At 40.5% G+C, this 26,141-nt stretch overlaps 5 protein-coding genes across 5 annotated transcripts; 2 read left to right on the forward strand and 3 right to left on the reverse strand.

Annotated features, from left to right (window-relative positions):
• Positions 1-3,653: 3,653 nt before the first annotated feature.
• On the reverse strand, positions 3,654-5,429 carry cox6a1 (cytochrome c oxidase subunit 6A1). Its single transcript, XM_083903289.1, has 3 exons — positions 5,318-5,429; positions 4,039-4,181; positions 3,654-3,939 (listed from the first exon to the last, which is right to left on the reverse strand). The coding sequence occupies exons 1-3, from the start codon at positions 5,418-5,420 to the stop codon at positions 3,853-3,855; spliced, it is 333 nt and encodes a 110-aa protein (XP_083759415.1). The 5' UTR covers positions 5,421-5,429; the 3' UTR covers positions 3,654-3,852.
• A 771-nt stretch (positions 5,430-6,200) lies between these two features.
• Positions 6,201-10,370, forward strand: LOC310938006 (uncharacterized protein; the record flags this gene model as incomplete). Its single annotated transcript, XM_083902397.1, has 9 exons — positions 6,201-6,426; positions 6,743-6,781; positions 7,315-7,398; positions 7,477-7,560; positions 7,666-7,728; positions 7,812-7,862; positions 7,943-8,082; positions 8,165-8,280; positions 9,577-10,370. 9 exons carry the CDS (start codon positions 6,201-6,203, stop codon positions 9,728-9,730), a joined length of 957 nt encoding a protein of 318 aa, XP_083758523.1. The 3' UTR covers positions 9,731-10,370.
• A 188-nt stretch (positions 10,371-10,558) lies between these two features.
• On the reverse strand, positions 10,559-13,634 carry pla2g1b (phospholipase A2, group IB (pancreas); the record flags this gene model as incomplete). Its single annotated transcript, XM_083903023.1, has 4 exons — positions 13,513-13,634; positions 13,275-13,428; positions 10,785-10,918; positions 10,559-10,677 (listed from the first exon to the last, which is right to left on the reverse strand). Exons 1-4 carry the CDS (start codon positions 13,559-13,561, stop codon positions 10,559-10,561), a joined length of 456 nt encoding a protein of 151 aa, XP_083759149.1. The 5' UTR covers positions 13,562-13,634.
• Positions 13,635-15,980: 2,346 nt separating this feature from the next.
• On the forward strand, positions 15,981-17,021 carry LOC310938007 (phospholipase A2, minor isoenzyme-like; the record flags this gene model as incomplete). Its single annotated transcript, XM_083902398.1, has 4 exons — positions 15,981-16,023; positions 16,124-16,280; positions 16,362-16,489; positions 16,897-17,021. The coding sequence occupies exons 1-4, from the start codon at positions 15,984-15,986 to the stop codon at positions 17,019-17,021; spliced, it is 450 nt and encodes a 149-aa protein (XP_083758524.1). The 5' UTR covers positions 15,981-15,983.
• Positions 17,022-17,618: 597 nt separating this feature from the next.
• On the reverse strand, positions 17,619-25,896 carry prkab1b (protein kinase, AMP-activated, beta 1 non-catalytic subunit, b). The gene is made up of 8 exons (XM_083902717.1): positions 25,771-25,896; positions 23,378-23,519; positions 22,772-22,941; positions 21,724-21,817; positions 21,516-21,633; positions 21,277-21,410; positions 21,108-21,176; positions 17,619-18,087 (listed from the first exon to the last, which is right to left on the reverse strand). The coding sequence occupies exons 2-8, from the start codon at positions 23,516-23,518 to the stop codon at positions 18,010-18,012; spliced, it is 804 nt and encodes a 267-aa protein (XP_083758843.1). The 5' UTR covers position 23,519; positions 25,771-25,896; the 3' UTR covers positions 17,619-18,009.
• Between the last annotated feature and the right edge of the window lie 245 nt (positions 25,897-26,141).

A 26,141-nucleotide genomic window follows, 5' to 3' on the forward strand; every position in this document is an offset into this window, starting at 1 on the left:
GCTTTAGGGAGCGAACACTTACCGCTGATAAATGAACTGTCAGAGCCCATCAGTGGGTCTAGAGAGGCTCCTCCAGCGAGGACCTCCACTCTGAGCCTGTTGTCTTTGTGGAGCAGCACGTCCTCCTCAGCCGAGTGCAGCGACGGCGTCGCCGAGCCGCCCTGACTCCTCATCGCCTCCACGCGTCTTCTCTTTGCTGCGCGGCGGCAGAATTCAAATGTTGATTCATATACACAATATACACATTGTACACATAACACAAAAGACTGCAGGATAAATGTAGGATGTTTTGATTGAGCGTGAAGGTGGATGATTGGTTTGTTGTGTTTTTTATCATTTTATGGATTATAACTATTATGTTAACATTTATTTCAATCTTTGCTCTTTTTTATTTATTTAGATTCTTAGGTATTCATTTCAACAATCCAGGAAGTGCTTCCTCTTTTCCAGAGTCTGCATCGGTTGAGAAAAATGTGAATTTACCTCGGTCAAAACATCCTTGGACATAAATGTATGTATGCTAAACAAAAATATAAACGCACAAACAGTGAAATGGTGAACAAAAACAGAATGTCATTTGCCCAGATTGTGAGTATTTCAACTCCTGAGAGTCATGGAGCATGGCAGAGTGGTGGTCAATATGCGTGACCAGTACACAGACACTTTTGACACGATTGACAACCTGGTGACGTCCATGCGTAGCCGGTGTAGCGGGTAATGAGGCTAATGCTGGACTAGCACGTTATTGAAGTTTGTGAACTTGGATCATCGACCCCCGTTGTGTTCTTCCTGCCGTTACTCCAGGACTTTTGTTTTGAAATTGATCCTAATGCTCGCAAATTAAAGCCACTTTATTGATAAAGATGTACCGTTATTTTTGGATAGTTACTCTGTTTTGTCCCATAACAATAACTACTTTGTGCGTTTATATTTTTCTTGAGTATAATAACGTACATAGTGACAAAGGTGCGATAATGATTATACCAGTAATACCTGTTTGGACAATGTTTTTGTGCTTGATTTTAACTTGTTGCCATGTCCTCCTGTAACCACTGTCGGACACCCTGTGAATTAGAACACACAAGAACACGATTATGCGTCGGATTTTGTTTGATTTACAGGATGAAATTGTCCACAATTGTTGTCCCCTACAAATTGATTTTGTCGGCGATCCTCTGCCAGGCTTCCTCTCTGAGTTTGGAGGCGCTGGTCGTGTTGGACTTGGCCGTCAGAATCTCCCGCTCCTCCTCGTACAGCCTCAGTATCATCTCCTGCTCTCTGGTGCTGAAGAAGTGCGCCCTCTCCAGTTTTCTAATCATCTGATAATCTATGAAACAGAGAAAAAATAAATGAATGAGTGTCACTAATGTTCTAAATGTTACTTTATTTTAAATAAATATAAAGGACGAAGAACAGCAGTTTAATCCAGGACAGTGATTCAAAGTCAGTATGTACGATTGTAAACAGCAACTTTTTGCCACATTTAGCTAAAAAACATTCTGTGCCTCATAAGTCGGATGTATTCTCGTGTTGTAATGAGAACATTTGGAATATAGATGCAACTAACGATTATTTTCACGATTAATCGAGTAATCGTTTGGAGCCAAAAATGTCAGGAAACGTTAAAAATGCCGATCGGTGTTTGTCAAACCTGGAGATGACGATGTTCTCAAATGTCTTTGTTTTGTCCACAAACCACAATCATTCTCTTTGTTTTTAATGATTTCTTTGTTATGTGGAGCAAAAAAACAACAGATAATAGTCACATTTAAGAAGCTGAAACTATCAGATATCTTGTTTTAATCATTATAAAAATAGTTAGTAATCCAGTAATTGTTTCAGCTCTAATTGGGAATATTGTATGAAATACTGTAAATATGTAAACATTCGATGATGGGATAAAGTATAAGTTGTGTGTGATAGGAACATTTAAGTTCATACTGGAGCTGCAACTAACAGTTATTTTCGTAATCGATTAATCTGTTGATTATTTCGATGAATCGTTTGGTTCATAAAATGTTAAAAAACTTCGAGCTGGAAATGATGTTTTGTCCACAAACCAAAAATGATTCACTTTTAATTAATTCTTTGTTTGTGTGGAGCAAAGAAACCAAGAAAATATTCACATTTAAGAAGCTAAAACATTCAGAAATCTTGTTTTAATCATGAAAAAAGCTTCAAACCGATGATCAAATAGTTGATTAATTTAGTAATCGATAAATAATCGATTCATGGATTAATTTTTTCAGCTCTAGTTCATACTTCTGCCTTCTCCTTTTCAAACATGTGACGAGACGTAAACATAAATGTGTTGTCTTTGTAAATGTTGCACAAAAATAATAAAAATAAACTATGTACAAATGTCAGTGGAGTTTAAACAACGTCTCCTCACCTCTTTCAGCGCTCATGACTGTGATCCGGGTCTCGGCGTTCGATTAGTATCCCCCTGTCGGGCGGCGCGCACAGTTATCCGAGATGTTTCAATGCTAGATTTACTAATCAAAACGTAACCTACGGTCGCCAAACGAGGCCAACTCGAGCTCAACCGACGCCGCGGTTCGTTGCGACGCGCGTCGGGCGACCAACTGACGTCTGAGCGGGGGGAACCGGGGAAGCAGAACCGGTGTCATGAGGCGGGTTATGTGCAAATCGGCGAGCTTTGTTAACCCAGGATTTTCTAATTCGGTTTACGGCGCGTTCACGCGAAAGAGGCGGAGTCTACAGGATAAAGCGGGTCACGTGGGAGTGGAGATTAACAACACATCCGACCCCAAGATGTTGTTTTTGTTTGTTTCAGGGGGAAAAAGAAAAGAAAAAAGAACGGTTTGTGCAGCTTTTTGAGGACATTTGAAGATAAATTTACTCTCATCAGGTACAACTGACATATTATTATACATATATAAAACAGGAGCATCAGAATGGAGATGAATAAAGGTTGATTTGATGGGGTTTTCACACACAGCAGTCTCTCTGGTTCAGAGAAGCCTGGAAAAGAGAAACTGTACAATAAGCAGCTCTCTCTGCAAAAAAAAATCATTTGAGACAGATGAGAATCAATCAATCAATCTCCTGCTACTTTATAATGTAGAACGATAAGCATCGTAACTAATAAGTTACCAACAATGCAAACAAACAATACATCCAAGAAATGGCCACAGTGGCCTCTACACAGGGATTTCCATTTATCCAGTATTTGACATAAATTATACTCCTTATACCAGGGGAAGAAAAAAAAAAAAAAGTGGAATATATTTTAATTGTCGTTACATCAATGGGAGGTTTGTGAGTCCGAGTTGACACAGACACACACGTCAGAATATCAAAATATCCAAATGTTTGTTTGGCGTCAAGTGCATTTTCCCATTGTTTTTGTACAGTAAACACAAAACTAGTTGCAGTGAGAGTCATAGTAATGTATCAGAGGATTCTTACATATGTGAAATCACCTGTGTGGTTGAAATGAGCAGACTTCAGGTTTTAAGGACAAATAAAAAAGCATCCAGAGACCTTTCACAGACACAAACCCAATCAGGAAGCCATGAAATGCAAACTATTCCTATGTTAAAATGACTTCTTAAAAGAACAAACAATAAACATTATAACATAAACAAAGACAAAACATGAATAGAGGTATTTAATAGTTACTTTATTAATTTACGTCATTCAGTTTAAGTGGACATTTTGCTCTTTTTTATGGTCCAGAGAAAAGTAAATGGTCGAGTTCTGGTGCCCTGTGTTGAGAAAGCACAGAGGTAAAATGGAAAAAAAAGGCGTAAACTGTGAACGTGAGTGTGGTCCGGTAACAAACGCTGAGGGTCTGGTCCCTGTGATGACGACATCTTGAGGGAGGTTTTACTCATGGTCCTCGTATCCGTCAGGGAGAGCATTCACGTGTGGGTTGTGGAAAAGGGATTTTTTGCCATCTCCCCATGGAAATGGCTGTCGGAAACAAAAACAGAACACATCGTTTAATCAAAGCTCTGCAGTGGAAACACAAGGCCGATAATTTGTAACGTGAGCTATTTGACAAAGCGAGACCTTGGTACGAATGCGGAGGTGAGCGTATGGGATGAACTCTGGCCGCTCATGGACATGATTCTGCTGTTTCAGGTACATGTTCAACATGCACACTCCAACACCGGGTAAAGCAACGAGGAAACTCAGCATCCTCCATTTCGCGGCTGCAAGAGAACGAAAACAGCGGTTAGTTTAATAAAGAAAGCATTGGAAGGACAATACAAATGAACAAATCAAACATTTAAAACATGTTATATTCTCACCGTTATAACATGAATACTGTATGGCGACAAGGGAACGACGCAGCTCATCACATCTCTAAACGTACATGCTGCAAACTATCTGAAGCCATTTCTGATTTTATAGCGACTTCATTCGTCTGAGCATTATTTTGCAAACAAAACAAACGACCACACGGCTCAGTAATACATCTATGTACTAATACATTGGCACAAAGTGTAATTAGATGCAACCATGGGGCATAATAAAATGACATAAATATGCATGATTCAAATGTGTATTTGGCAAAGGAGGATCTTACTACTCACAGCGTGTTCTTACCCATACTATGTTCTATTACACCACTTACACATGGTCAATATTATCTGACAAAAAGGCTTATATTATCAATAATAACAAGATGGAATAAAAACGTGTATCACTTTGTACCATGTTTTAAAAGTTATTACAGTCAGTACCTGTAGAACAATTTAGTTAGGTTTTATACAAGCTTCCATATTAATGTAAACAATCACTGAATTCACTTTCATTTTTGACAATTTATCTTCCTCTTCCTCTATAAAAGGACTTTTATCTCTTCCCACAAGTCACCATTCATTGTGTGAACTACAGTGCTTCTGTTCTCCTTTATCTATAATATTGTATGACAAGTCTCCGTCTTACGATGTAAAAGTGCATCGAGATACAACCAATGTTGCAAATAAAGTCGATTAGAGCTGAAAATGACTGTTTTATAGCCGGATACAACTGGGTCCATTGACCTTAAGTGACACTGAAGCGACCGTTTACAGGAGGACGCGCTGTTCGTGACATAAGCTAATAAACTCAAACCGTTGCATTAATAGTTTATAAATTACTGTATATAGACGTGCGTGTGGTCTGTGATACAAGCTAAAGTGAATGTGTTAAAATATGGTGTGTGTGTGTGTGTGCTGCCAAGAACGAAACGCTATTGCTATTGCTAATGCTAACACTAGCCCAGCAAGGTCACCGTTAAAACAACACGCAAATCAACAAAATAAGAACGACCAGTGGGTTTTGAGGAGAGTTCGCCGGTTACCTAGTCCGCCGTGTCCACCTTCAGCCGTGGCAGACAGCTGACGCCGGGCCTGAGTCAACGAAGACCTCAGCAACAGTCGAGCGGTGCGTCCGAGGGCCGCCATTTTCCTTACTGCGAGACCAGAAGCCGGAAGTCGGGTTTATAGCTTCGCCTGCAACCTCTGCTGCCCCCCAGCGGTGGTGACGCAGAACAGACGCTTAGATCTCTGCAGCTTTTATTATTTATTTTATATTTTAGTTTATGTATTCTCCTTTTATCGTATGTAGCGTGTTTTTAGTAATTTGAAATTACAACCACAGAGAAAGTTTTCCTAACGTTAGTTTCTGGTTGCACATTTGGATCCAAGCAGAACGTGACTTTTTCACAGTTCTCTAAAGGTTCCTAGGACGTTCCCCTAATGTTAATGTTGTCACAAAATTCATACATTAAGCATCCAATATATTATATAACTAATATTACTTTAAACTGTGCACATTAGTAGCCGTACTTGCAACAGGAAACACATTATTTCAGACTGTTTACATGGCTGACATGATTTGTATCCCACCATATCTTTGGCTAGAATAGAAGAAAGTTGTTCATAATAAAGAGTAGTATGTGAAGTATACATAAAATAAATCATTTGATAATCAGGTTTCATCTGTCCATTTTGAGGGGGGGATACAAATTATGTCAGACAGGTAAACAGTCTGACCCTAACCCTAACCCGTTTAGGTCTGCCAGGTCTGACTGGCGTCCTCCCCTGCACATCATCGCCAACTCACCACCAGGTGATCAGTTGACAGCTTTGCCCCCTCTCTTCACCTGAGTGTCCAAGACACGAAGGCGGAGGGAGGCTACCCTCTCATCTACCGGGGGGAACCCCAATGTACAGGTCCCGAGTATGCCCACACCCGCTCGGCGCCTCTCACCAGGGGCAACTCCAGAGTGGAAGAAAGTCCAGGCCCTCTCAAAGAGATTGGTTCCAGAGCCCAAGACATGCATCGAGGTGAGCCCTAGAGGTTCCACGTCCCTAGAGCCAGCTTCTGCAGCCGAGGGTCAGACTGCCAGGGTCCTCACCACCCAACTCACACTGCACCTGACAACCTCCATGGCCCCTCCCACAGGTGGTGAGCCCATGGGAAGAGGGACCCCATGTTGCCTCTTCGGGCTATGGCCGGCCCGACCACCAGACGCTTGCCATCGTGCCCCGGTGACCCGCTTCCAGGTGAGGGAGTGTGTGGTCCATCTATTGTTCTCTCTCTTCATTGGAGGTCTTTGAATCCTCAAACAATCCATGTTATTCCAGGTTGTGAGGCAGCAAAACTGGAAAAATGCCAATGAGGTGGGGGGGGGGGGGGGGGGGCCGTGCAAAGGGGGTGAATACCTTTGCACGGCACTGTAAATAGGGATTGATCAATTGAAACCCTGTGATCTCGTGGTCAGGGTCCACCATCCAGAGACGAGTGATGTCGGTGGATGAAGGTGAGTGATCAAATGTTCCCTTTATTTTTGAAATGACAATGTAATCATTCGTTTTTCGATCATTCTAATTCATAATTGTGCTCTAAAGTGCACGAGTCACTGTTATATACTGTGTGTACACGTATTATACGTAGAATTATTATGTATTACACACACAGTCTAGTGTAGGTTTTAATGAAAACATTTCCTTTATAACAGAATTTAAATGAAGACTGTCTGAATTTGTTTGTTTTTTTAAATGTCATACTATTAAAAACGTATAAGTGTATTTATGGAGCTACTAATGATTAACTTATTTAGCCTGAAAACAAACAAAGGAGAATTAGCTGAATATTAACTTATGCACTCTGAGACACTAAATAAGTCAATTATTAGTTCTAACCTATTTTATGCAAATGACAATATAACATTATAACATACAGTATATTAACGTTCTTATGACCATTTGTAGTTAGATATCACAAACGCTCTAAGAGTTAACGAGAAGTATGTGTCACAGAAGGTTAAAGATAAACAACGTTCTCTTCTTTTAGGAATGGAATATCAGTTTCACCAGTTTGATAAGCCTGAGAATAGCTCTGTCCACGGAGAGCACGATGCACAGCCCACACATGGAGGTAAGACATGATCAGCTGATTTAGATCCACATTATTTTCAGATGTAACTGTGATCTATGAGTCTGTCATCGTTGTAAGGTTTGAACAGAAAAAGGATTCTTGCCCTCTATGGCGTCCTGGTGCTGCTGCTGCTGATTCTGCTCATGGTCACTGGGATCAAATGTGCGAGGAGAAAAAAACACGTCACAGTAAAACAAACCTGACTTGTTCGTATACTATAGATGTCACGTGATAATCGTTGTAAAACACCTTTTCTTATCTCAAAAGTCTCCCACTTAAACCAGGAAATGACTGCAGTCAGATTACGCCTGGAGAAAATCAACTCTGCTGGTGAGGAAATGTTTTTTTTGTTTTTTTTCCTTGTTGATGTTTGAATCATCCCTGTTTGTTTTTTGTGGCTTTCCAATGTGAAGATGGAAAATCTCAGGAGGCCGTCATCTTCAAGAAACTCTCCCCAGTGAGAGGTAAAGACTCACAAAAATACATCAAGAACATAACGGTTCTGTGTTCGCCTGAATCGTCATCATCATCATCATCACACCAGGAACATGTAAGGTCGGGTGGGCGTCTTTTGAGAAAAGCTGCTACCTGGTGTCCACCGCGACTCTGACCTGGAGCAAAGCGGAGGAGCAATGCCGAAGACAGGGAGGACATCTGGTCGTCCTCAACAACGAGGAGGAGCTGGTGAGGTTTAGGTGTTTGTCGATTGAACACAGGACACACAAGATCTCACACATTGCAACAACAACGTCATTTTTATTTTCAGGACTACATTTCAAAAATTGTTGAACTCAGATTCAACTACTGGATCGGGCTTGTGGAGCGAGAACATGAAGGACACTGGAGCTGGGTGGACGGGACTGATTTCGAGTCAACGCCAGTGTAAGAGAGACGTGAGGTTATAAAAATGAAACACTCTAAAGCAGGGCTATTGCAATTCTCAAACAACAAACAAACTCAGCTGGGTCGAAGAGCTGCATGTGAACAGAATCTGAGGTACTCACAATAATGTTCTTCATTCTGCTCTTTGTGCACCTCAATGTGCATAGAATCAAAAAGGTGCCACAGCATGAGTTTAAGATAAATAAGGAATCTATGTAGGAATCTTTGAGGGACAGTGAAAAGAGTTTGCCTCGTTTTTCTCAGCGTCTCTGGCTGGGGCCACGAAGAGGTTGGTTTTGGGACGTTCTTTATTGCACATTCTTATAGCCTCTGTGTAAACCCTACATTTAAATATAGTCGTGGGAAAAAAGCAGCTGAAATGCTCTGCGTTCTAAACATTTACAGTGGTATGCAAAAGTTTGGCTATTAAATTTCAGTTAAATATATCATATAGGAGACAAACACAGTGATATTTAAGAAGTGAAATAAAGTTTTTAAAGAATAAAGAATTATTTAAACAAAATTAGGTATGTGCATACATTTAGGCACCAATAGAAACATTGTGTGCATCCTCCTTTTGCAGAAATAACAGCCTCTAAACACTTCCTATGGCTTCCAATTAGAGTCTGGATTCTGGCGGAAGGTATTTTGGACCATTCTTCTTTACAAAACATCTCCAGTTCAGTCAGGTTTGATGGTTTCCGAGTATGGACAGTCTGCTTTAAATCACACTTTGTTGATATTGAACAATTATTGTTTTCAGGTCATTTGAGGGTTGTTTCGAGGCTCCCGTGTTGCCACTCTTCAGAGAAGAAACACTTACAATTGATTTACTTAAATACCCTTTCTCATGATTGGATTCACCTGTGTATGGAGGTCAAGGGTCACTGAGGTTACTAAACCAATTTTGAGTTCCAATAATTAGTGCTAAATGTATTGAAATCAATACAATTTATACACATGCCACATTTTGTTTAAATCATTTCTGTAAATCTTTATTTCACTTCTCAAATATCACTGTTTGTCTCCTATATGATATATTGAACTGAAATGTATTATCCAAACAACCAATGATTAATAAAGGAAAATCATGAAAATTTACAGGGGAGCCCAAACTTTTGCATACTGCTGGATATTGTTTAGGATTTAATGTTTTACCTTTTTTGTGTGTCAATGAAGACATTTAAAACTGCTATAAATTTGTGTTTTCATTTTTCACTCAGGAGCAAAAATCATGATTTAATAGTCTGACATTTATCGTGACGATTATTGACGATAATCATTATTTCTGTGCAGTTTCTGGGATAAAGGCCAGCCTGACAACTGGGACTACAGAGAGAACGGAGAGGACTGCGGGCAACTCCACTCGTCCCTGTTCCGCAGACGCAAGCTGTGGAACGATGCGGACTGTAGCCTGTTGTACCACTACATCTGTGAGAGCAGGACATGAACGAGCAACGAGGAACCCACACCACCAAACAATTTAGAGCAGGGGTTCTCAAAGTTCTGATACCTGAGGCCAATTTAGGAACCCAACATTGGACTGAGGGCCGCCAAGGAAAGAAAAACAGAAAGAAAACAGAAATAAATCCCATTTGTAATAGTTTAAATGACCAGATTGCAGTTCTACAGTTTAGCGTTAAGTAATATAAGCATTAATATAATGGAATTTAAGCATTAATATAATAATGCTTTATAATTTACTGGGTAATTACTCAGTATTTTGGCCATTGTTCTTACCTTCTAATTACAGGTTAATACCAAGTAACACATTTCTGTTACCATATATTTACTGGGTAAATAGCTAGTAATTGGGGGCTGTAGCTACCTGCTTATTACCAGCTTATAACACAATAATACACTAAAATTCACCATATAGAAACCAGGTAAATACCCAGTATTTTTGTTTACACTTATTGGTCTGTATCCAGTAATGTCCAATAAACATTTAACAAGTTTAGTCGCTCCTGGATTAAAACTATCAACTGTGATTCATTGAGGGGCCGCCAGAAATGTTTCTGCGGGCCGCCATTGGCCCTCGGGCCGCACTTTGAGAACCAATGATTTAGACTGATGCAAATGAGGTTTAAAATATGTCTTTATAATCAGAAATGTTAAATCAGATAAATTAGATTATGTACCACAATGAATAAATAAGTAATACGGTCGCAATTGGTCTCCTTTGATTCTTTTTTATTAATAATGACTGAATAATGAATTGATGAATAATAATACTAACGACACGCTCTCTGGCGCAGTCTTTCCATCAACTCAGCAGCTACTTGCATTGGTGACTGGGGAGGTTGGAGTTGGCTTCATCATAACCTGCTTTGGCAAAGCAAATGGCTGCTTTTCTGTCACACTCACAGATGAACTTCTCGCATATGTTGTTGTCACCTAAAAGATGAAGACAGAGAGGAGGAGGTGAACAGCAGAGGTGTTAGAGACAGACAGACAGACAGGTTGTATAGTGTATATAACACGATATAGAAGGACAGACTCACTCAGACAGGTGACCGTCTTGGTGGCCTTGTCACAGCTGTAGCTGTAGAGTTCAGTGTAGGGGTTGTCCAGGATGGGCCAGCACTCGTCGTGCTGCATGGCATCACTGTAGCACTGGTCGTGGACGTAACAGCATCTGCAGAGACAGGAAACAAAGACGTCAGCAGGAGTCACGTACACATCTCAGGCTGAAGAACACAACATTTACATTTACATCGTCAGGGGGCTAAGCTGAGAAATACATGAATTAATGTGACTTTTCAGTCCATCACAGGGTCACAGAGACACAAAAAGAACAAGCATTCAATGTCACGCTCGCTTTAGAGCAGGGGTTCTCAAAGTGTTGATACCTGAGGCCAATTTAGGAACCCAACATTGGACTGAGGGCCGCCAAAGGAAAAAAAACAGAAATAAATCCCATTTGTAATCATTTTAATGATCAGATTGCAGTTCTACAGTTTAGCGTCAAGTAATATAAGCGTTAATATAAAGTAATTTAAGCATTAATATAATAACTCTTTACTGGGTAATTACCCAGTATTTTGGCCATTGTTCTTACCTTCTAATTACAGGTTAATACCAAGTAACACATTTCTGTTACCATATATTTACTGGGTAAATAGCTAGTAATTGGGGGCTGTAGCTACCTGCTTATTACCAGCTTATAACACAATAATACACTAAAATTCACCATATAGAAACCAGGTAAATACCCAGTATTTTTGTTTACACTTATTGGTCTGTATCCAGTAATGTCCAATAAACATTTAACAAGCTTAGTCGCTCCTGGATTAAAACTATCAACTGTAATTCATTCAAGGCAGTGCTTTCAGTTTCACTGTATTTACTTTCTTATTACCCTTGGTAATAACTTAGTAACACTTTTGTGTCACCATGAATATACCAGGTTAATATCTGGTAATTAGGGGACTGTAAAAGAAAGTGTTTCCGAAATAAATTTGTTTGGAATCATGTACCAAGTTTGGTTCAAATTTGAACAACTATGTGCGACTTATACACGAAAGAAAAAAAAATCATAATTTTAGCATTTAATGCAAATTTGACCACTTTATCTCGCGTCGAAAATTCCCCCAAAAATTCCTCCAGAGAATTTGGACTAAACCGAACACACTCACCAAATTTCGTCCAGATCGGACTACTTTTGTCTGATCATAGCCCGACTTCTGGGGGCGCTATAGAGCCCTGGGGATAGGTACTGGGGATGGGGACCTATGCCACCATCGAATTTTTGGCCTACCCGACCTCCAAGTCAAACTTCAAGAGTTTTTATGCACGTTAACCCCCTCAAAATTGAGCGCAATGTTGGAGAAAGTGAAAGTGATTTTGACCTCTGTATTTAAAGAGCCCATATTATACCCTATTACCCCAAGTTAAACTAGTTCCTGATGTCCTAATGAACATGTCTGTGTCAGGCTTTAGTCAAAATATCATAAGGATGAAGCACAATAGCAGTTCAATAACTGTGAATGAGACCCAGGTAAACACACACCCACTGCTTCCAGGGGAGTGTCGATCTAACTTACTATCCACAGCCATACTGTCGCCACTTATCACCTATTGTCATGCAGTGTCGCCCCAACCCGCGCTCCATATACCCCATAGTAATGTCCGTTTACCCGTTGTTACTGCGTTTCACCGTAATGCATAGAGTGACCACGATTTTGGCTTCTCGCGATCATAAAAACATTAGAATCGAAGAAAAACGATGAATGCGCCGCGCGGCGTGTATGTAAATTCCCATGCTAGAAAAAGATCTTGAATGCACCAGTGTTACTGCAGCTGCAAGTGACGTGTGTGGATCAATAATAATGAGGAGAGAACGTGGAAACACGACAGAAAGGAAGCCTTTGGTTGAGAAGAAATGTAGGACAACATCTACATCTTTCTGTAGTGCTTTCAAACACGTGCTCTTCATATTATTGATCCACACACTCCACTCGCTAACTGCAGCGGCACGTAACTGGTGCGTTCAAGGTGTTTTTCTAGCATAAGAATTTACATACACGATCAACAACAAAGGGCTTGTGAAGCTTGTGAACATTTTTTTCATAAATAAAATATATCCACTGGACACATAAATCCTCTGAGGCTGGAAGTTTGTGTAAAACACTGTGCTCCGCTGTGCAGCCACTCTTCCTCCCTCGCCTGCACTCTTGTATTTCACAGAGCTGTGAAGTACTCTGCCTGGCGGGGTGACAACATTCACGGTGAAATGTGTCGATATGTCGTAAATTCCGTGGGAGGTTTAAACATCGTGTGTTTTATCGCCTATACTTACACAAAGTGGAACCACTAAAACATGACTGAGTCTTGTTTTTTCACATTTTGGGGACTGGTATGGCCCAAATTTAAGTACTAAAATGATTAAAAAGTTGATTTTGCACAATATGGGCCCTTTAACACAGGCCGGGCGCAGGAGAGCCCTTCCTCTCCTCACGGCCATGGGCTGGACGCATCAAACAAGTCCTCACCTGTCAAGCTCATCCACAGGTGATCCAGAGCCTCCCAGCCCACAGTAGCAGCCGTAGTCGATATATTCCCACACCGGCCAGCTGTCGGGTACAGTGCAGACTATCATGTTCCTGAACTGCCAGAGCTGCCACACGGCGCCTTTGTACGCCAGCGCTAGGACAAAGACAAAGAAAGTGTCACGACGCATATGAACCTTGTGGTGTTCGCGGTGGAAACGAAAAGCAGAACAGTACTTACTCGCTGGGAGGCTGAGGAGCACGACCAGGAGACAGTGAGTGGGATTCATGTTGCAGTGGATGACGTGGAGCGTGAGGTGGGGAAGCTTATATTTGGCAGACGACCTTGACGAGAGGCTCCTTCTGACCAATGACCAAGAGTCTCTCCAACACCATGCACCTCATGTGCAGACACAATATGTAAACAAACATATAAAAACACATGACACTCGCATGTAAACACTGAAAAGTGTCTACAGATATTAGGACAGGTATAGCTTTTGATGCATAGTAACTTCCTGTTCAGTTTCTGTTGGATCAACCTGAATGTTACGTGTCAGGAAGCAAAGTTATTATAGTCAATGAAAAAAAAAAATAAAAAAACACAAAAAAACTAGATGAAAATATGCTTGGTTTTCATCTTTAAATTAAATTTTATATGTATTTCATATATAATCCTTTTGGCCTCATATGAAGTATATTTATTTTTTTCTTTATTTTCAGTCATAATAAAATGTTTTCAATTGGATTTTGTTTACAATGCTGTACATACGGCTATGTAAGTTAAATATAACATTTATTATGAAGTTAATTGAGTCTTTTATTGGGTTTATATAATCATTCATGTAATGGTCATGTGTGTCTTTAGTTTGTTGGCTGTTGGATTTTTACCTGACACACCAACTGCATCCAATCCCTGTTATATTTGATTCTGGGATGGTTGCTCATGTGTCCTATCTTTTGTTGGGTTTTTATGACACAATAACTGTCTGTAATTGAGTAGTTTTTTTTTTTGTGTACTTGTACTTTTTAAAGTAATTTTACTTTTACTTAAGTATGAGGTTTTTTTTGGAAGTGTTGTACTTTTTAATCACATCTGTTACTGAGTAAAAAGACAGGTTGCGATGTGTGTGTCCTTTGAAGCCAGACCTTAAAAGTAAAAGTAACTAAATAACTTTTATGCCAAGTACATTTTAAAATTTGATCAAAATAGTGGTACTTGAGTTATTTAAGAAGAATATTTCACTGCACAATAATTATTATGAATGATTACATATTAAACATGTGAAACACGTGTGTCCTGTGTTAATGTAACATCCAGCAGACTTAGCCTGCAGTGGAAAGTCATGGGAAGAGTTGGGTATTTAAACAGCTGTTTAGTGGAAAGTTACTTCACAGGAGTCTTTTTTTAGAAATCCAACGCTGGAAAATCCAAGTTCAGGGGACAGTTACAGGAATACATGGATAAGAGTTTGTTGATAGGGAGATTATGATGTACATTATGTGAAACTTGTACCTGACTGACGTCATGATCGGTGTATTTTTTGGTGTATTTCCTGCTCTGTGCCAACAAATCCTCAGTTACTGGTGAGATTTAAAGGGAAAACATTATTATTATTAAAAGATAATATGTGTAGTTCTTCATAATTAAATCACCAATAAACCGCTACTACAAAGACATAATAGCTGTAAGAGCTAAAGGATGTGTTGACTATTAATCACAATTAAACCGCTATTTAAAGGTGCCATATGTAAGAATGTGGCCAAAAACAGTTACTACATTCAAATTCAAAATACCGAGGTCTTTTAGGTTTCGTTTTCTGACGTAACTGGCAACCCGTGGCAACTGGCAACCCGTGGTTGCGGGGCAGCTAAGACTCTACTAACTGCAATGATTGGTAGACGGCGGTAGGTGGCGCCACATGCCAAAACATGATAACCCTAACCCTAACCCATATTTGTGTTGTGGCTTTTGTGTTTGTGTTGTGGCTTTTATATTTGTGTTGTGGCTTTTGTATTTGTGGCTTTTGTATTTGTGGCTTTTGTATTTGTTGTGACTTTTGTGTTTGTGTTGTGGCTTTTGTGTTTGTGTTGTGGCTTTTGTATTTGTGTTGTGGATTTTGTATTTGTGTTGTGGCATTTGTGTTTGTGTTGTGGCTTTTTTGTTTGTGTTGTGGCTTTTCTATTTGTGTTGTGGCGTTTGTATTTGGCCCGACACCTCTGGGCCACCGTACATGTTCATTAGGACACCAGGAAACTAGCTTAACTTGGGGAAAAACTTGGAGAAATGGGGTATAATATGACTAAATCACTACTGATCACTATTAAAGACCAGTGAGTTGAGAGATCTATGATTTTCAGTCGTAAATCACAACTTAATGAATTAAAAGCTTCATTATGTTTCACTCAAAAGTATCCTGCACTATTTTCCCAGCACTGTGAATCCAGCAGCACGGCAAATTGTTCATTTACACTTCTTATCATTGAGCATTAATATGGAGAAAGGCTTCTGCTGCAATAGTTTGTTGAATTGGAGGCGTTTATCTAGCACAGCGATAAGTTAATATTAACTACAGCAGGATGTAGAGTAGGAGGTATTGTATGTAATAATAAGAGCGAGTGCACAGGTGTGACACACTGTGTTATCTCCACTTTTCCCAGACTTTATAAGAGAGAGCCGTCACACAGCTTTGGGGTCTTTTGCCTGCAGCCATGAATCTGACAGCTCCTCTGCTGCTGCTGCTTCTCACTGGTAAGACATTATAAGACATTATAAAGGATGAATGAGTCAGAAAGTGTTTGTGAATTTGTATTGGACACTAACTCTGCTGAGTCTGCTGCCTCTCTATCAGTTTGCCTCGGCAGTGGTGCACTGCTGCCCAAGGCCTTGTGGCAGTTTGGAAAGATGATCCCATGCGCTCAGCCTGGCACCAACCCCCTGGACTACAACAACTACGGCTGCTGGTGTGGATTCGGTGGCGTCGGAACGCCTCTGGATGAAGTAGACATGTAGGGAGCCGTCGTTACAAAGATGTCCTGATCTAAAAAGAGCTAAAAACAGAAGGCCACCATTTCCTGCTGCGTCCACAGGTGCTGCAAGGTCCACGACAAATGCTACGAAGCGAGCAGAAAGAAGCCCGGATGCACAGCCATCGCTGACCTTCCCTACGTCCTGGTTTACGATTTCACCTGCTCAGACCAACGGGTGACGTGCTCAGGTAAGAAGACAAATTCAGATATTCAGATATTTTTATGTATGTAAGGTTTTTAAAACATGAAGCGGCTGGACAAGTGTTGTTTTTCATTTCATTTTTTAAAAATGTTTGTATTTAATTACATATCACTATTTATATCAGGTTTTTTTAATGCACAAAACACTATTGTGTTCACACATATACAGGATTATATGTTATAAAAAGTAACATTAGAGTTAAAAATGCCAGGATAAGTGTAGGTCAGATGAAATACTTCAACCTATAAGTTTCTTTTTATTTCCTTCTGAATGATTTGTAATTTTAAAACTGCATATGTGTACATATATATATATATATATATATATACACACATATATATATATGAAGAGGCAGAGTTTGATGTGTTATTTTTCAATGATCCGTCTGTGCAGCGACCAACAATAAGTGCCAGGCCGCTGTGTGCGAGTGTGACCGTGTGGCGGCTCACTGCTTCGCTCAGAACACGTACAACCCCGACAACAAGAACCTGGATTCCAAAGTCCACTGTGTCGACTGAGTTACACAACAACACAACAACACACATTCTTGTACTTGCTGCATACCGAGGACCAGCATTTCCACTTTCCTTTATAAATCAACACAATTACAAATCTACTTCATGAATGACATCTACAAAGAACTACTGGCTGCAGTACCATAAAATGTCTGCAGGTGGAGCCCCAGAGCATAAAGGACTGAAAAACGTTTTCGATTTTTTTTGTTGTTATTGTAATTTTTGGTCCCAAATTTTACAAAACCGTCATACAATACTATGCCGTACAAAATTTGAAAAAATCTTTGACAAAATGTTTTTGACAAAACATCATAATATACTAAGTCGTCCAACATTTTTTTTTTTTGACAAATTGAGCATGTTATAGCAACCTAAGGAAGTGATTTCAATGAAAACAAAGTGAGGACCAACCAAAATGTCCTCACTCCGTAAAAATGACCTCACTTTGTTGGTTAAAAACCCTCACTGGTCCTCAGTATGCCGCAAGAACACAAGAACACACACACACACACACACACACACGAGAACAGTGATCGTTTTTCAAAAAGTTTATTTCTATTTTGTCATTGTTTAAATAAAGGAGTTGGATTTTGTGCAAAGGCTTGTTTAAAAAATACAAGGGAATAAAGAGTGAGACTCGTGCTGCTTCTCTGTTTCCTTACATCTGTTATCTCACGTACGGTGGTTTCTTTTCTTGCTTTTTATAAAAAAAAAAAAAAAAAAAGTTGAACTTTTAGTTAAAGTTAAGCACACACACATCACCACCATCTGGTTAAGCTGAGGTTACAGTGAAACTTCATTTTTCTTCTCCTTCTTCCGTTCGACACAGATCCTAACCGTTTTAGGTTGCAGTTACAGACAAAGGCGTGAGAGATTACAGGATGAAATGTCTTAAAGCGATATGAGGAAAGATATTTAGTTGTAGTTTCAGTGAAACAGTCCAGGCAGCAGCTGTGTATAGAAAGCAAACGGAGTCATGTTCCCCCGCGGGTCAGATGGGTTTGTACAGAAGCGTGGTCACGTACTTCTTTTTGTATCTGTGCGTCGCGCTGAGAACCATCACCCCGTCCTGAAATACAACGACAGAGAGGAGCGACGTCACATTTAGCACGATGAAACGGTGGATACAGAGGGAGAGAGGAGGGAGGGAGGGAGGGAGGTGTGGACTGATGATGAAACCACAACATCTCTCTGTCAACTGTACAACAGTTTGCTTCAAACTTGGCAGGTGAATGAGCTCAGGTGCTGTTTTACTATCGTCACTGGTTTGAATGAATGAACTGAACCGACAATGAATCACTGCCATGTAGCTAACGTTGCGTCAAGGATTATTCTGTGAACTTTGGCGCCACCTACTGCTGATCCAAGTAAACATAAATATTAAAGCTCACATAGAGTGGTTCTGTTGCACATATATGTTAGTTATGGAGGTCTACTTACATTCATTAAATGGATACTTCACCGATTTGAATGTGGCTTTGTTTTGCTAGAATAGCAGTAGTATTTTTTAGAAAATGTGCTCAGTTCCCTCAGTTTTTCACTGGGTTGTAAAAAAATCTGTTTCCCATTTTCAAAATGTGCCCTACTGTGATGCAAAACACATCATTTGACTCACAGTAGGGCACCTTTGGGTAAGGGAAAACAGATTTTTTTTACAAGTCAGGGAAAAACTGAGGGAGGGAAGCACATTTTCTAAAAAATACTACTGCTATTCTAGCAATACAAAGCCACATTCAAATCGGTGAACTATCCCTTTAAGTTGTTTTTATGGTCAAAAACCTCCTAGTTGCTGAAAACGAGCCGATAGAAATCCTCTTTTCTGACGCCGTTCGCCAGCCGCGGTGTTTCAGACCCTGAAGTGACATATTCAGCACACCAGCTTTCAGAAGCACAGCTCCCCCCTCTGGAACGGTGGATGCACTGCTCCTCATTATCAAAACATTGTTTTAACAGTGTTTAAAAATAGCTTCTTCACGACTCCCCGCCTCAGTCCCTTTGACGACCTTTGACCCGGAGTCAGACCCAGAGTCAGACACTGTCGCTCGTGAAACACCTCCACAACGGACGTTATTCTTCTTCTGTGGTTCAATGTACACGACCGGATGTGCCCGGACTAGTGCCCGGAGCAGGACGATCTGCTGAACCGCTGTTTACGTAACTATAACGGGTTTTTTCAGAGATCTCTCTGAACCCAAGATTACAAAAATACACAGCGTTCTCAGCAGTTTAGAACCTTCAGGGCTTTTTAAACAAGGTAATGACGCAGATACACACCAAAAAAAACAGCGTTAATAGGAACTTCCGGTCTATGTGACCTTTAAATTAAATTAATTCTTTTTGCGACTCTTTGAAAATGTGGTTATATAAAAGACTTGGAGTATACACCAACTGACTGGTTTCTATGACGACTGAAAGGCTCGGGAACACACATTTACACACTGGACACGATCTGTCAAACCAACAGAAGCCAACTGAAGCGCATCAAACTTTTTTTCTCGTCTACGAGAGTGACGGTTTAAAAGGGTAAACAAACATTGCAATTGTGGTTTTGACCATGTTTGCAGTAGCAAAACATGTTTGTCTGACTGCAGCTGAGGTCAGATCAGGTCCGTTACCTTCATACACTTGCCGATTCGAGTCTTTACCGCACACACACTAACAGATCTCTGTGGCGACAACTAGAGCAAACTGTGGGTAAAATCAGGCAGAGAATCATGTGTGGATGATAGAGCTGCAACTAATGATTATTTTCGTAATCGATTAATCTGTCGATTATTTTCTCGATTAATCGATGAATCGTTTGGTTCCTAAAATGTCAGAAAACGTTAAAAACCGATCAGTGTTTGTCAAATATGGAAATGACGACGTTCTTGAATGTCTCGTTTTGTCCACAAACCAAAATGATTCAGTTTTAACGATTTCTTTGTTTATGTGGAGCAAAGAAACAAAGAAAATATTCACATTTAAGGAGCTAAAACAATCAGAAATCTTGTTTTAATCATGAAAAAAGCTCCAAACCGATTATCGATTATCAAAATAGTTGCCGATTAATTTAGTAATCGATTAATAATCGATTCGTCGATTAATGGTTTCAGCTCTAGTGGATAATGCATATTTTTGCATCCACACTGGTGTGGACTGAGCGGGTTTACGTTCAAATATTGCACAAATTTTAACCAAATCTTTACAGAGACACTAAAAGAAAAAGTTTTCATCAACTGCTGTAAAGCAAATACCGAGAGTTAGTTCCCTGAGATGAGCAGTAGGTGGCAGTATTAGTAAAGCGTGTCCATAGCTGCTGATGTATGGTGTCGTTTTGTCGCTGCTTCAATTCATTACTGTAGTAATATTTGTTTATTCCTGGTTTTCTCATCGGTCGACACATTCTTCTAGATCAGTCAGCAGATTCCTAAACACAAACTTTTATTTGCTTCCATTGTACTCCTTTGGATCTTCAAGTTAAAACTTTAAAAAATTTCTGGTGTTTTTATGCACAAATTGAAAATAAGCATAAAACAGGCTGATGGAAACCCAGCCACTGACTGTGGTCATGTGTGTCAGGAGGACGCAGTTAACAACAAACTGAGTCTATAGAGCTTGTTGATTATTATGGTGAGGAATTAAAATAATTGATACTAATGTGTGTAAGCAACCTCTTTACAACACACATATGGACATACATGAGGTGCATTATGTAATAAATGATGAAATCCTCCTAATATGTCACAGAGACTCAGGAATAATGTTCATATAACAAACTGAACTCACCAACAACAACAGTACAGACAAAATATTTGCATTAAAAAAAGTATTTTGCAGACTGCAAATCACGTTTATGTTTTGAAATCATGTTTTGGCGTCATGTGGCGCCACCTACCGCCGTCTACCAATCATTGCAGTCAGTAGAGTCTCAGCTGCCGAGCAACCACGGGTTGCCAGTTACGTCAGAAAAACGAAACCTAAAAGACTTCTGTATTTTGGATTTGAATGTAGTAACCGTTCTTTGGCCACATTCTTACATATGGCACCTTTAAACCTAGATTACATAGACGTGTCACAGTGGAAACGTGCAGGTGCTGAGTAAGTTACCTTGATGGAGAGAGCGTACAGGTGATTGAGCATCACATGGTTTGGCTCAGGCAGCAGCGTTGGGTCGCACTGATGGAGGTTGCAGAGCACAGGGTTGGATTTCAACAAAGTGTTTGTTCAAAGTTACATTAATCATGAAGACAAGAGGGAGCATCGGGCCTGAACTTACAGAAACCTTTGTGTCCTTGTTGAGCAGCACCTGCAGCAGGTGGGGAGGCAAGATAGGAGGGTGCTTGAGTTTGTCTTCGGGTTTGACTACGTATCCGTCCTGATGGTACGGCCCGGGAGGAGAACTGGACAAGTCTGTGAAATAAGGATCACATCGTCACATCCACATTAATCCTATACTCCAAAAAAACAGGACATCGATTCAGTGTCATCTTCTGGTCCGGGTGGTGTCGCGACTACCTAAGATGTCAGCAGCAGAGTCCTGCGAGTCGATCCTGAGGGCGTCGAAGACTTCAAAGTCAGACGTCTTCACCTGGATTACGTTATTGACCGTTCCCGTTTTGGCCGTCACCACAGCCTGAGAGAGGAGTGCGAAACACAAAAGTCATGTGCCACGAACGTGAAGATTCTGGGAGAGCCGTGAGAAGAAAGTGTAGGTTTCACTCACTCCGGTCGGATCCAGAGTCCACTGACCGTCGACACAAAACTTGTACTGGTGTTCTCCCTCGGGCAGGTCCACGATCGCAACAAAGTTCTTCTGACTGGGTTTGAGAGGGAGAGACTAGGGCTGTAAAAAGCCCTGAAATTTCTACCAAAAATCGACTAATCGACGGGGGGGGGTACTTTGCGGTTGCGGCTCTTTTATTTTGAAAAGACCCGCACCTGCAAAGTACCTGTGCGGCTGCGGCTCTTAACTCTCTGACAGCGTTTTGCATTACGTTCATCTGCACAATATCATAGCCCGTAATATCAGAAAATAACTATTAATATCAGCACAATAAATGTTGAGGAATACAGAGCGACACTGAACAGCGCAGCTTCGCGGCTGAGACACAAACAGACCGCTGGACGCTGCCGCTGCTGCTGCGCCTGCAGTTATAAAACCAATCAACGATTATTAGACTAAAACATTGAAATATGCTAATAATTCTGATATGTTCACACTCAAAACGGACGGAGCAACCTTAGCTTAGCGTTTTTAAATGATATGTCATGTTTGTAGTAGAGCTGTGAAAAGCAAACTGTTGCTTGCAAAGTTTGTGTTCCACTTTTTTTACCGTCATCTACTTTTGAAAAATGCTGCCACACTGATGATGTCTTTGACGTGGATGAGACAGGAGGACTGAGACTGTACCCTAACATGAAAAGCTCAAAATTCACGTCTAATTAATGGCAACGCTAATCTGTCTGAGCGTCAACAACCCACTGGGCTGGACTAAACCAAAATAGTGGAAAACAAGGGGGGTGTTCTCTGAAGACAGGCTGTTTACCTGTGAAGCACGAGTGCTGTAAAACACCCCTATTGGCATGTGGTACTTTCCTCCTAATGAAATTTCACCATAAGAAAAAAATAATAAAAAACACCAATCACAATTTTGGTTGAGCCAGAGCGTGTCGACCAATTAGTCGACTTTGACTTTACAGCCCTAGGAGAGATGTTTGTTACGAGACGCCGCTCAGATGCGAGACGCCGTGAAGCTCTCGAGTCACCTTACCTTCTGTTGAGCGGGATCTTGGTGGCCCAGTTGTTGAAAGAGCCCGACACAAAGACTTCTTTGGCGCCTCCGGTCCATCTGAACACAGTGGGTCTGGCGTGTGTTGGACATTTCCCTTCACTCTCCAGGTCCTGCTGCCAGTCCAGAAACTCCTGGATCTCCTGTGGAGCCTGGACAGCACGGTATCAAAGTGTTGATGACATGACCTTGTTAATAAATGTCTTATAAATAACACATAATAGTCATAATTTCAGGGAGAAAACCTGTGATATATACATATGTTTAGTTCCTCTGTCCGGAGTTGACTTTTTGAAACACTACGAAAATGAAACAAAAAATATTATACAGCGACTAGACAATGCAGGAGCACATAATATGTATAAAAGAGAGGATTTTGGGTCATATAAACCCATAAATACTACACAGTGTCCCTTTAAATAAAATTATATTAATTCATTCATTCAGAATTTTTATTATTACGCAGATAAAACTCAATAATCAACAAGTGCCTCCCAACTCAGGGTTTCATTCATGTTGACCCAGTGTAATAATGGTTCAGTCCAGAACATGAGGTATGACACCAGCTTCAGACGGATCTTTTTCTACCTTTGAGCTCTGGAACATGTCTGCGTCCTCTGTGCTGTCCATCAGGATGTTGGGACGTGTGTCTTTCCCTCCTTGCTGTCCATCTCTGAACGACCTCTCGCTCTGACTCCCAGTGGAGCGGTCACTGCTGCTGTTGCCCATCCTGGAGTCACACAACAACAACAACAACAACAACAATAGGTCAGCGTCATCTCACCCTTCATAACCCCACCACACCAGAGAAAATCGTTATTCCTAGCTGCTGCAAGTCGGTGTTCTTGTACTTGCGGCATACTGAGCACCAGTGAGGGTTTTTAACCAACAGAGTGAGGTCATTTTTACGAAGTGAGGACATTTTGGCCGGTCCTCACTAGAGCTGAAACGATTAATCGATAACTAAATTAATCGTCAACTATTTTGATAATCGATTAATCGGTTTGAAGCTTTTTTTCATGATTAAAACAAGATTTGCTGATTGTTTTAGCTCCTTAAATGTGAATATTTTCTTGGTTTCTTTGACTTCAGAGAACATCACAAATAAAAAACCTCATAAGTTCCAGTACGTGTCAACAATTCAGTGATCATTTCCAGCTTTGACAAACACTGATCAACGTTTTTTTTAACATTTTATGAACCAACCGATTCATCGATTAATCGAGAAAATTACGAATATAATCGTTAGTTGCAGCTCTAGTCCTTACTTTGTTTTCATTGAAATAATTTGCTTAGGTCGTAAACATGCTATACTCTTTTAACAGAGCTCCTCAATTTGGTACAAAAAAAAACATTTTCCAGCCCTTCACACACTTTTTGCTCTAGGGCTCCACCTGCAGACATTTTATGGTACTGCACCCAGTAGTTTTTTTTTTTTATAGATGTCATTCAAGGAGTAGATATTTGTAATTGTGTTGATTTATAAAGTGGAAATGCTGGTCCTCACTTTGCCAGCAACCCGATCCTCAGTATGCAGCAAGTACAAGTGTGTGTGTGCGTGTGTGTGTGTGTGTGTGTGTGTGTGTGTGTGTGTGTGTGTGTGTGTGTGTGCGCGCGCGCGCTTCATGGAAACACTCAGGCACTGCTGATAACATGAAAATACCTCACACTACAACACTTACTATGCCTTTAAGCACAACTATTAGTGTGTTTCGAAAACACAAAGTGAGGACATTTCACGACGCTGAAGTTAGCCTCCGATTCGGCACTTAAGGGAAAAGTGAAGGGGAAATTCAACTTGATGCGCAGTGCGACTGATTGCACACTGTGTTGTCTTGTTTTTTGTGACACTTCTTGATGTGAACACATTTTAAACATGTTAGGTAAGACATTAAACCTTGCATGACATCCACTGTTGTGTTTGTGAAGCTTTTATTTTATTTGTGAAAATTCTAAATATGAATCTTACGAATCTCCAGGGTCTGTGGATTAATCAAGTCCAGATTTCAGAAGTCTAGGTACAGTGGTTTTGGATCAGGATCTGGTCCAAAGTGGTCTATATGCTGACAAAATGTTGAAATGGCAAACAAATAGAATAAAGCAGGGGTTCTCAAAGTGTTGATACCTGAGGCTAATTTAGGAACCCAACATTGGACTGAGGGCCGCCAAAGAAAAAAACCCAGAAAGAAATCCCATTTGTAATAATTGTAATGACCAGATTGCAGTTCTACAGTTAACGTTAAGTAATATGAGCGTTAATATAATGTAATTAAAGCGTTAATATAATAACGCTTTATAATTTACTGGGTAATTACCCAGTATTTTGGCCATTGTTCTTTCCTTCTAATTACATGTTAATACCAAGTAACACATTTCTGTTACCATATATTTACTGGGTAAATAGCTAGTAATTGGGGGCTGTAGCTACCTGCTTATTACCAGCTTATAACCTAATAATACACTAAAATTCACCATATAGAAACCAGGTAAATACCCAGTATTTTTGTTTACACTTATTGGTCTGTATCCAGTAATGTCCAATAAACATTTAACAAGCTTGGTCGCTCCTGGATTAAAACAATCAACTGTAATTCATTGCGGGGCCGCCAGAAATGTTTCTGCGGGCCGCCACTGGCCCCCGGGCCGCACTTTGAGAACCCAATGAAATAAAGGTTTCACAAATCAGAGAGTGTGTTTTTATGAATCTTCAGAGTCTGTAGATTCATCTAGTGCAGATTTGAGAAGTCTAGGTACAGTGGTTTTGAATTTTCACAAATAAAATAAAAGCTTCACAAACACAACAGTGGATGTCATGCAAGGTTAACGTCTTACCTAACATGTCTATAAAATGTTTTCACATCAAGAAGTGTCACAAAAAAAAACAGACAACACAGTGTACAAACAGTCGCACTGCGCATCAAGTTTATTTCCCCTTAAGTGTCGAATCGGAGGCTAACTTCATCGTCGTAGTGGCTGCTCACCTGAATGTGTGTTCACACGCTGCTCTTCTTCTTCTTCTTTTCCGCTCTCAACAACATTTATCTCCGTCGAGCTTCCTGATATAAAAGCTTTCGTTGTCGCTGTCGACGTGAAAGTTTCTCCCTCTTGTATTAAACAGACGCTGCGGCGGAAAAACGCTCACAACACTGGACTCTGACTCGTCTGTGCTCCTCAAGTCTGCTCCGACTTTAACTACTTCCTGTTCCGCCTCCCGCCGTGCACGCGCCGCTCTCGCCGTACACTAGCTGCAGTGCGCGCGCGCGCGTGGTTTTGGGTGTGTGCGCGCGCGCGTACTCGTGGTTTTCTAGGACATTTTCGTGTCTTCTGTCACGACCTGAAGGTCTTTAGGCCT

Source organism: Microchirus variegatus (assembly GCF_963457635.1).
Source record: "Microchirus variegatus genome assembly, chromosome: 16".
In the NCBI taxonomy this organism is placed as follows: Eukaryota; Metazoa; Chordata; class Actinopteri; order Pleuronectiformes; family Soleidae; genus Microchirus; species Microchirus variegatus.

Bases quoted from the DNA above. Each gene is read 5' to 3' on its own strand.
- cox6a1 (XM_083903289.1), bottom strand. From the start codon at position 5,420: ATGGCGGCCCTCGGACGCACCGCTCGACTGTTGCTGAGGTCTTCGTTG. The intron at 4,182-5,317 runs GTAACCGGCGAA...GTTCTCTTGCAG, and splicing joins AGGTGGACACGGCGGACTAG to CCGCGAAATGGAGGATGCTG. The intron at 3,940-4,038 runs GTCTCGCTTTGT...TGTTTCCGACAG, and splicing joins ACCTCCGCATTCGTACCAAG to CCATTTCCATGGGGAGATGG.
- prkab1b (XM_083902717.1), bottom strand. From the start codon at position 23,518: ATGGGCAACAGCAGCAGTGACCGCTCCACTGGGAGTCAGAGCGAGAGG. The intron at 21,634-21,723 runs GTGAGTGAAACC...CTCCTCTCTCAG, and splicing joins GGACTCTGGATCCGACCGGA to GCTGTGGTGACGGCCAAAAC. The intron at 21,177-21,276 runs GTAAGTTCAGGC...AACCTCCATCAG, and splicing joins ACAAGGACACAAAGGTTTCT to TGCGACCCAACGCTGCTGCC.